The following is a 10013-nucleotide window of genomic DNA, read 5'->3' as shown; positions in this document are numbered from 1 at the left end:
CCCCTGCTCGCGCCCGGCCCCGGGAGAGGCGAGGGGGCTGTGAAGGGACGGGGAGGCGGTGGACTGGGCTGACACCTGGGCCTGCCTGGCCTCCTGCTCCCAAGCCTGGATCCACACTCACCAGGCAGAGGCGGAGCCCCGGTGCAGACCATGCCAGCTCCCCCCACACCCACCCGCTGGAGAGACGAGCAGGCGCAGCCAGTGGCAATGCTCTGGGCCCCGGGGGGGCAGTGAGCCGGGAAAGCCACAGCCCACGGCGGTCTGCAGGTGCCGCCCTGCTGGCCTGGGCTCCCAGCGCCATCTCCGGGAGCACCCTGCACCCACCCCTCACTGAACCCACGGGCATCTGCTGGCGTCTGCACCCTCGGCCATGTCCCCAGGGCCTGCTCCGAAGCCCTCCTGCCACAAGGGAAGCTCGTCTCTAATGGTTCCACCTGCGGAATAAAGTCGCCATGCTCAGTGCCAGCCTGTTAGGAAATGCCCTTTATGGAATTTTCCCAAATCCTCCCACTTTCCCCAGGAACTGTGTACTGCAGAGAGAGACTGCACACAGGCAGGTCCAGGCACCTAGGGAATCAGCACCCAGCACACCGACTCCTCGGTGTTCCTGTCACCAAGGCCCCACCCGGAAAGCCACGGGCCCCAGGTCCTCGGCCGCTATCTGCACAGTCCAGGGCGCCCGCGTGCAAGGAGCCCCGGCCATGCGGCGGGGCCGGCTTCCGGCTTCGGTGTCCGCTCATGTGCCGGGTACGGAGTACAGCAGGGCCGCCCGGCCCCACTCGGCCTGCGGCACCAGGAACCCCTCCCTGGGAACCGGCTCCACCAGGAACTCCACGCGGCCGTCCTGGCCGGGCCGGGCCTCAGCCACCGCCAGGTCCACGACACGGTACTGGTTGGCAAAAGCCAGGCCCAGGAGTGTGGGCTTCTCTGGCCCCGGGGGCCCTGTGCCGGGAGGGCCACCGCCTGTCCCTGGGCGACAGTGGATCCGGAAGCAGCGGGCGTGGGGCAGGGGGTAGGACCAGTGCAGGGTACAGCTGAGCCGGAGCCCGGCCGGGGGGCCCGCGCCTTCTGGGGCCGCCCGCTGCCAGCCGACCCTGGACACGGAGAGGGCCTGCACCTGGGGCAGAGGGCTCAGCAGGCTGTCGGCGTCCACCACCTGGTGGAGAGAAGGCATGGCATGGCTGGGGAGCCCCGGGGGCTCAGGGTGCCGCCGAGCGCGCCCCACTCCCCGGCACCCCCACCCCGCCTCCCTGAGCCCGAGGGGAGAGGACGAGGGCGCTCAGCTCGGGCGGCGTTCTCCCTGCTGGGCGTTGGGACAGACGCCTCAGCCGAGCCCCCGACGAGGACGAGGACGAGGACGAGGATGAGGACAAGGACGAGGCACCCCGGATGCCTGACCTGGATCTCTCCGAGGCGACAGACGAAGTCCTCCCCCTCCCGGCTGCCCGGAGCCCGGGAGAAGCTGACGAAGAGGTCCTGCAGGAAGCAGCTGCTCAGGCTCAGCTCGTAGCAGCTGGAGGCCAATGAGACGCGGGTCAGGGCGGTCACAGCCACGGCGGCCCGGGCGCCCAGCTGCTGTCAGAGGCCCGAGCCACGGCGGGAAGGCAGACCCATCCCGAGTGGACCCTGGTGTCCGTGGGGAGGCCTGCACCTGAGGCGGGACCACGACCGCTCCCAGGGCGCGTGGGCTGGCTCCCGGGAGCTGCCTGGAGCGCGGGTCAGTCCAGCACCCTCCATCCCTCCGGTTCTGGGGTTTCTCAACAGGGGCCCTCGCACACCTCAAGTCCCCACCAGCGGGGCCGTTCCCTGTGGGGGCCTGGTCAGGAAGGAGGGACTCACCGCTGGACCCAGCCCCCGCCGAGCTGCTGGCCACAGCGGGCCGCCCACCTGGCCAGCTTGGTGGGGGGCACCCGGAGGGGTCGGGGTCTGTGCCTGGAGCTGGTTTCTGCTGGGAAAGGACACGGGACTTGAGGAAGAGGAGAAGCCACACCAGGAGTCCCTGAGGGGGGCCCGGGGCTGGGCCAGACCCCTGTGGCCCCCGGCGCATGGCCTGCCTGACAGGCTGAGGCCGCAGAGGGAGACCAGGGCGGAGCGGAGGCAAGTATGCGGGTGGGTGGGTGCTCAGGACAGGCCCCGCCGCGGTCTCCTGGCCTCTCCCTGACCCCTGGGTGTCCTCCCTCTCGATGCCACGACCAGCAGGAGGCTGAGAGCCGACCCCCCCGCCCTGAGCTGGGCCACAGCGGTGCCATCCCCCCCCCCTGCCCGAGGCGGATGCCGGGCACTGCCCACACCAGCTCCCCGCACCCCCACCTTCTGGATGCCTCCCCCCCAAAGCGTCCCGAGAAGGAAGAGACCTGGGAAGCAGGCAGGAGCCAGCTCGGTCCCCTCACCATTCAACTCCGAGATGCTCCTGATGTAGCAGCTGCCCGCGTCCCCTGTGGTGAGCTCCAGAGCCACTCTGACCTCCGACGTCCCCTCCAGCTTATACACCAGGGACAGGAAGAGCTTGGGGGGCAGCGGGACCTGCAGGGAGAACAACCTGGAGGAGGAAGGTCCTGCGATGAGAGGCCACAGCTGAGAGCCAGGCCGCCAGGCGGGCCACCCTCTCCCTCCAGGGACTGGGCACTGGGGCGGCACCGGCTGCCACGCCCCGGTCCTGCCACGCTGGGGACGGCCGTCCTCCAGGCCAGACCCCCTCGTGACTGAGAAATCCCTGTTCTGAAGTCCGTACAAGGAGGTAAGGAGACGCCCCACAGGACCAGAGCGTGGCGCGGCCGCGGGCTGGGGGGGCGGGGGGTCGAGGGGGGCATGGGGACACGTCCAATTTTGCAAGATGAGTGCACGGAGCTCACACTGTGACGCTCAGAACCGGGTCAGGTGGTAGAGTGTGTGTGGCGTGCTTTTTGCTGCAATAAAACCGCCTGGGTTCTGCCCTCTGTCCTCCCCCGGCTCCGCCGCCCAGCTGCCCAGCCAGCGGGTCCACAGGACGACGGGGGAAGCGGAGGACCGCGCGCCTCCTCCCGCCCAGGCACCTACCTCACAGCCACGTGTCCCACCTCGGGCGGGATCGTCCCCCGGATGAGCAGGGAACTGCCCCCGTTCCAGGCGTCGGCCAGGCAGCTGTGCGTCCTCACCCAGCCCTGCCCGGGCCCCTCCAGCCTGTGCTCCCCAAACAGGGGCTGCGGCTCCTGGGCGCCCAGGTGGTACCAGGGCCCCACCGCCTCCTCCTGGAGAGAAAGCAGGATTGGAGGCGGCTGCGGGCATGCAGCAGGGTGTGCAGGGGAGTGACGGGGAGAAGAGCGCCATCGGCCCCTCATGAACATCAGGCCCCTCCTCCCTCGCTCAGGCCCAGAGCCTGGAGAAAAGGGAGCCCCACTGCCCAGCCACCCAGCGTGGGGACCACACACCTGGCCGTAGCAGACCCTGCGGGTGCCCATGCCCAGGCAGAAGGAGGTGACGAAGGGCAGGGAGCAGATGCTGTGGGTGGGCAGGTAGCGAGTCAGCAAACTCCAGAACCTGCAGAGGAAGGCGGGGGGGGAAGCTGAAGTCCGGAGTGGAGGGCGCTCGACGCCCCTGAGCCCTCACTGACGCGGGCGCTCCCACATCCCCTGCAGAGCGACTGCAGCCCCCAGACCTCGGACACGACGTGTGGGAGGTGCACACGTGGGTGCAGCCCCTCCCGGGCTCCGGGACGCTCCCCCTGGAAGCAGCCAAGGTGGTTGCCGCTTGCCCGCCTCCACCAGCGCCGGAGAGCAAGGCCCGAGCCGCTCGGAGAAGCCAGCGCAGCCCCGAGCCCCCTGACGCCGTCAGCCCACTCGCAGCCCCGGGCCGGGCAGGACTCACTTGTCCTGGTTCTGGAAGAACTCCGTCTTCTCCAAACACTCGTACACCCAGCCGGGCGCGAACAGGGCCACCGAGAACTCGTGCTGCCGGATCAGCTCCAGCGACTGTGGAGACAGCAGTCAGGGACGCTGGGCACAGCAGGACACACCAGCGCCAGGCGGGCCCGGGAAGGAGGCTGGGCTGCCCCCCCTCCAGCCCCCTGGCTTTCCAGGTTGGTCCCTGTCGTCCACCGGGAACCAGCGGTGGGCAGGGGTCTGCGGGCGGCGTGCCCACGGCTGCCTGTCTCTCCCGCCTCCCATCATGTTGTCACACGCACGGCGGGAGGCGAGAATCTCCAGTTGGCAGATTAATGGAATCACTTAAGCTTGGTTAAGGAGTGGGACCGTCGCCGTGGCACCCAGCAAGGGGCAGGCGTGGCAGCGGGAGCGGGCTGACTCCGTTTAAGTCGCAGTAGGCACGGAGGCCCGGTGCCCCGGCCGGCTCTCCTCTCGCTGCCGACAGGACTCCACTTGCCGGAGCCTCACCAGTGGCTACAGCGGCTCCCAAACGGAGGGGCCGCCTCCGTCCTCAGCCCCGAGCTGCCCGTGAAGGGAGGCACCGTGACGTGACCCTGCTGTCCCCGAGTCACCGGCGGTTGTAATGTCAGCTCAGCGAATCGTCCAACAGGAGGCAGAGGACGTACCATCTGACCAGAGAGGTGAGCGGCAGCTAGGCCTCTGGGGCCCAGCTTGGCCCCGGGCAGGTCACCGTGTTCCCTGGTGCCTCGGTTTCCCATCTGGGAAGGGTAACTGCGCCTGCCTCCCCCCGGAGGGGAGCGGGGATGCACGGCCCACAGCCAGCGGGGCCTCAGGGAGGCCACCGCCCCCACCCCAGCCTCCAGGGCCACCACCCACCTTGTTGGTGTCAAATCGGCCGCCCACGACGTTCCCCCGGGCGAACACGTCCACTCCCACGTAGACGTCGGCCCGGCGCCTCCCGGCCGGGCCCCGCATGCGCACCAGGTGCTCCTCCCCCCAGTTATAGTTGGTGAAGATGCCGTCACAGCAGTCGAAGAAAACCCTGCGATGTGGGGAGGGCCGAGGGGAGGGCCGGTGGTCTCCACCATCTCTCCCCGCCCAGCACCTGCATCCACTCAACCACGGGCCGTGGGCAGCCTCCCAACCGGGAGCAGGGGCCGGCCCATCACCGTGGCCTACAACCCCCGCACAGCACCTGGCGACCAGGCGACTCTCGCTGCTGATGGCCAGGCGGCCGGAGACTCTGCGTCCCCCTCGCCACCCCGCAGCCGTGTGCGTGTGCCACCGCCCTGGGGGCTCACCTGTTTTGTTCGTTCAGCTCGTCCTGCCACCTGAGCTGCCCGCTGCTCACCACGCTGTCGTACCAGAGCACCAGGCCCCCCGGGACCTGCTGGTGGAGCTGAGTGGTCAGGTACCACAGGAAGCGGGGCGTGTTCCTCACGGCGGCCGGCTGCAGGGGGGCGAAGACAAGACCCTTGTGAGGCCCCGAGGTGTTTGTCAGAGGGCCTGGCGCAGGACAGACTGGACACCGAACCCCACCAAACAGCCAGGGTCCCAGAAGCCGTCCACCCCACAGCCCCCGAGGGCGGCCCAGCCAGACATCCGCTTTCCTCTCTGAAGCAGGAAGGACGCGGACACAGCGGCCAGGAAAGATAAACACCAAGAGAAAGGAGGGTGTTGGGAGAGGAAGCCACACACACAGCCCAAGCCAAGCAGAGATGGCGGAGGAGGAGGAGGAGGAGGAGGAGGAGGAGGAGGAGGAGGAGGAGGAAGGGGAGTCCACTGGAAGGAGCCAGAGAAGCAAAACTCAGCCACACAGGGAGCCTGGACAGGAGCCGGCTCTCAATGGGAAGCAAGAAGCGGCCCAGCTGCTGTCATGGGGAGCCGGGGAGCCGGCCTGGGTGTGGGCAAGGGGAGGGGAGGACACGGCGGAGGGACACCCCGAGGCAGCAGAGGCTGGGCCCGGAGGCAACACGAGAAAGGCCGAGCTCACACTCAGAGAGTTCTCGATGTTGATCAGCCAGCCGTCGAAGTGCAGAAACTGGGCCAGCAGGACCAGCCGGTCCGCCACCGCCTGGAACGAGCGGTCATCCCCGGCCAGGAAGGCTTCGCACAGCTGCCCCCCCTCTTTCCACTCGGTGATGAAAGTGCCTGTGGGACGGAGAACGAGGTCAGGCCTGGAACCCCCCCTTCCGACCGACGCCTCCCAGTGCGCCGGTCCCTGCACCAGCAGCATCGCTGTGGCCACTGTGAATCAGACACGGGGCGGGCGGGGCCGGCGTGGGTGTGAGACTCGCAATGAAGGACCAGATGGGGAAGCTTGAGAAACTGCTGCACCCAGGGGTCAGCCGCCCCTGATTTTTGGGTTGTTGTTTGTTTGTTTGTTTTGGATTCCTCATCCGAGGATATTTCTCTTCTCCACTGATTTTTTTTTTTTTAAGAGAGAGAGTGGAAGGGAGAGGGAGAGACAGACAGAAGAGAAACATCGATGTGAGAGGGACACATCCATGCATTCGTCCAGAGCCGGGGATCAAGCCGCAACCAAGGTACAGGCCCCTGACCAGAACCAAACCTGGGACCCTTTGCCCGTGGCTGACTCTCCATCCACTGAGCCACGCCGGCCAGGGCCCACCCTTTGCCTGCCTGTTGTCTGTGCAGGCTACTCACTGTCTTAGCAGCAGCTCAACAGCAACCCAGCGGCCACAAAACTAAAGATATTCATCTGCTTCCCAGCACGAGTCTGCCTCCACCTGTCCCCACCTTTCAGGGCAGCCCGCAGGCCCGGCGCTCTCCCCAGCACAGCCAGCCCCGTCATCGCGGGTCACCGGCAGGCGCAGCCTCAGCTCTTACCCAGCACCCGGACCCCGTGCCTGTGCGCGGCGTTGGTCCAGCCCACCGGGGGGACGGTGACCAGGTGGTGGCTGAAGTACACGAAGATGTCGATGTACTGCCAGTGGTAGAAGGTGTAGGGGCTCTCGGCCGCTGAGCCCTGAATGAACCTGGGGAGGAACAGAGCCAGGTCAGGGCCCGAGACGCGGGATAAGGACTCAGCGGCCTCCAGGTGAGAGCAACCATGAGTGACGCCTTTCCGGGGGCCCGTCCGTCGACACCGACCAAAGGCCTGCTGTGTGCCAGGCACCCACAGACACCGACCACGCCAGCGTCCTGAGGGCAAGCTTTCTCAGCAGTCCACGCTTCCCTAAGTGTGTTCCGTGGAACCCTAACTGCTCAGGGGAGGACGGTTATGGGCTGTAGCATAGGGCTGTCACGGAGGGAAGATGTCCCACAGGCTGTGCAGCCTTTGCCGTCAGCTCCTCGATGCCCAGAGGAACACAACAGCAGGAAATAGAGGCAGAAGGATTCGTGCAAAAGCTCCAGGTGTCGGGCGTCCTGCTCTGGTGGAGGCAGCGGCACCTCCCGGACAGCGTCCCTGCAGGGGAGGCACCCGGTTTCGTCAGCCACTCCCGCCCCCCTGGACGGCCAGCTCTGCCACAAGCCTTCCCGGCACGGCTGCCCGGGGCTGTTTTCTGGGCGGTGGAGATCTGTGCGCTGATGGGGCAGCAATCGCCCCTGGTTGGGGGTGGGAGAAGCATGTGCAGACCTGCCCGCAAAGGCTGCACAGCCTGTGGAACATTTTCCCTGGTCAGGCCTGCAAGGCCAAAGCCAGGGGGCAAGACGGAGTCAGAGCCCAGGGAGGGAAAGAGAGCAAGTCATCGGGGAAGAGCCAGGTTTCCGGCCAGGCTCTGAGGGGGTCCCGGCTGCGGTGCCCCTGCCAACCAGCCGGATTCAGGTGCAGGAAGAATGGGATGGGCTCAGAGCCGGCAGAGGCCTGGCTACCCCCGACCCACCCCCTCTTCTTGCACGTACAACACCGAGGCCTGCAACACCGAGGCCTGCGCTGCTCTCCGCCCGGCCTGGCCTCTTTCTGCCCTCCCTCCCCTCCAGCCCATCCACCAGGCGATCTCCTCGCAATGTCCTCACCTGTCATCCAGGTACCCGCCCATCATGTCGTGGCAGAGCAAGGTCCGGGGCCGCCCGCTGCTCAGAGGGGGCTGCCGGTCCTGAACGGGCACCAAGGCCACGCTGAAGCCGTCCTCCGCGCCGGGCGTCCATGCCAGGAGCTCCTCCAGTGACGACAAGTAAAAGCTGATGGGCTTGGTGGTGTCCTTGTCATAGTATCTAACTGGTCAGAAGAGGAAGCAGAGGGATCGAGGGGATTATTCATGAGAGAACTGAGGCAGGAAGTGGTAGCCCGGCCGGAAGCCCAGGAGAGAACTCAGAGACTCGAATGAGCTGAGCGCCTCGGGGCGTCTTACCTGGCAAAGGGTCCGGGGTGAAACGGACCACTTCTCGAAAGACTGCTTCCTCCTGAGCCTCCTCGGTTCTAAGCAAAGAGGGACTTTTTAAGTTTTTTTCTAAGTAAAAGGGGAAAGAAAAAGAACGCTCAGAAGCGAGTGGACCAGGACCCATCTAGGCTCGTGGAGGAAGACAGTCTCTGGCTTACGTTTTTAATGCAAACAAACCATGGACATGTGCATCATCAGTAGCATCGTCAGCAACAGGCAGGGCCTCTGCTTGGCCTGATGTGCCCCCCCACCCCCACCCCTCTCGCTGTGATGAGCACCGGACCCTCCTATCACCCGGCAGAAACCAAAGAGACACACCTCACAGGTTTTGCTATAGCCAAGGAGCAGGACAACTCTGAGAACTAGGAAGTTTAAGGGCCTGAGAAAGCAGGGGCCAAGCTTCCTCTACCGTCCACGTTTCCCTAAGTGTGTTCCGTGGAACCCTAACTCCCCAGGGCAGGGCTGCTATGGGGTATAACACAGGGTCCTCACGGAGGGTTGCTCTGGGGAAAAGAACACCGTTGCGACACTGAGTCAGAAAACCCTGGATAAATAAGCAGTTTTCATTTTTAAAAGGTTTTCTCCTTTCCAGAGCAGCAGCGAGAAGGCGCTGCAGCTGCCATTCACTGGCTCTGGACTTCACAGTCGGCTCATTCGGGGGCGTGTACCATCTGCCAGGTCCGAGAATGGCCGGAAGAAGGAAGCCCGGGCCGAGGGCATGTCCTGCTTCCCAGGCCTCGGTGTCTTTGCCCATTCTGGCCCCTTAAACTGGGGAAAGCTACTTCAGCTATGGAGCTGCTTGCTGTCCTGGCAGCTCAACAGCGACCAGCGCTCAAAGCTGAAGACATTTACGCCGCTTCCGGCCAGGTCTGCCATCGCTGACCTCGCCTATCATGGCTGGACGCTCCTTCTCCTGCTCCCCCGGCTGAAATCTCCCTCCTCCCTCCAGATCCAAAGTCCCCGCTCCGCCAGCACCGCTTCCTGTCCCGCACGGACTCCGATGCACCCCAACCTGCTTCAGCGGCCGGCCCAGCCGGGTACAGGCGCCTCCCAGGACCCCGGCCCAGCGGCGCGGGCATCATGGACTCAATTCACACGTGGGACGCGGGGGCGTCCGGAGACCTGGGTGCGAGGCGTGCAGGACCAGCGCACGGGAGGCGTGGGGTCCGGAGGCCGCTGTCCGCAGCCCGAACCTGCCTGCCCACCGACTGCGGCCCGACTGCCCGGCCTCCGCACCTCCTCCGCGGCCGCCGCTCGCGCTGCTCCTCCGGAATCTCGGGTGCAGGCGAGTGAGGTTCGCGCGGCACCCGGGGCGCCTCCATGACACCGCGCCTGCCGCCACCCACAGCCGCCACCGGCCAATCGCACGCCCGGGCCCGCCTCGGCGGCCGCTCGCCGGCCAATGGGAACCGTGCGACGCGGCTGTGCTGCTCTAACTGGGCTCCGGGGGCTCGGGGACCGCGCTCTAGGCTTTGCGGGCGCCGGGATGGGACCTTATAACCAGAGGCGGGGCCTGGTTGGGGGCGGGGCCGGCAGCAAGAGGGGCGGGGCCAGTGCGCCTGGGCTTTATAGGCAGAGGGGGGCTGGGGGCGGGGCCTGGGGCGGGGCCGGCTGGAGTGGGGCTGTGGCCGGGCGGGCGCGCAGAGCGGCGGGGGCCTGGGTCTGAGCCCGGGCGCCCTGAGTTTCCTGTGCGCGAACCTCCTGTCCTCACCAGCCTCCTCCTTCAGAGGCGCGTCCGTCCGGAGGTCACGGAGTCAGCCATAGAGCTGAGATCCGAGCTCAGTTCTGATCCCTGTTCCCAATCTTC

At 66.6% G+C, this 10013-nt stretch overlaps 1 protein-coding gene across 4 annotated transcripts; it reads right to left on the bottom strand.

Moving 5' to 3' along the window:
- Positions 1 to 463: 463 nt before the first annotated feature.
- ENGASE (endo-beta-N-acetylglucosaminidase) lies at positions 464 to 9630 on the bottom strand. Of its 4 annotated transcripts, none has more exons than XM_014450394.2 (14): positions 9329 to 9630; positions 8177 to 8244; positions 7842 to 8043; positions 6711 to 6859; positions 5854 to 6011; positions 5162 to 5310; positions 4737 to 4902; positions 3844 to 3947; positions 3408 to 3516; positions 3037 to 3227; positions 2391 to 2539; positions 1840 to 1948; positions 1399 to 1513; positions 464 to 1156 (listed from the first exon to the last, which is right to left on the bottom strand). In XM_014450394.2, exons 1-14 carry the CDS (start codon positions 9526 to 9528, stop codon positions 737 to 739), a joined length of 2289 nt encoding a protein of 762 aa, XP_014305880.1. In that variant the 5' UTR covers positions 9529 to 9630; the 3' UTR covers positions 464 to 736. The 4 variants fall into 4 exon arrangements, with proteins under 4 accessions (XP_014305880.1, XP_014305881.1, XP_006108431.1 ...); XM_014450395.2 differs by having other exon boundaries at positions 1840 to 1945; positions 9329 to 9583; XM_006108369.3 differs by having other exon boundaries at positions 9443 to 9582.
- Positions 9631 to 10013: the final 383 nt, after the last annotated feature.

Source organism: Myotis lucifugus, unplaced genomic scaffold, assembly GCF_000147115.1.
Source record: "Myotis lucifugus unplaced genomic scaffold, Myoluc2.0 scaffold_2174, whole genome shotgun sequence".
NCBI classification, from domain to species: Eukaryota; Metazoa; Chordata; class Mammalia; order Chiroptera; family Vespertilionidae; genus Myotis; species Myotis lucifugus.
The sequence above is the reverse complement of the archived record's forward strand: the minus strand, read 5'-3'. Positions and strand labels throughout refer to the sequence as shown.

Excerpts from the sequence above, each read along its gene's own strand:
- ENGASE (XM_014450394.2), bottom strand. The coding sequence starts at position 9,528 with ATGGAGGCGCCCCGGGTGCCGCGCGAACCTCACTCGCCTGCACCCGAG. Across the intron at positions 6,860-7,841 it reads GGCGGGTACCTGGATGACAG|GTTCATTCAGGGCTCAGCGG; the intron begins GTGAGGACATTG and ends GTTCCTCCCCAG. Across the intron at positions 4,903-5,161 it reads GAGCTGAACGAACAAAACAG|GGTTTTCTTCGACTGCTGTG; the intron begins GTGAGCCCCCAG and ends CCCACATCGCAG.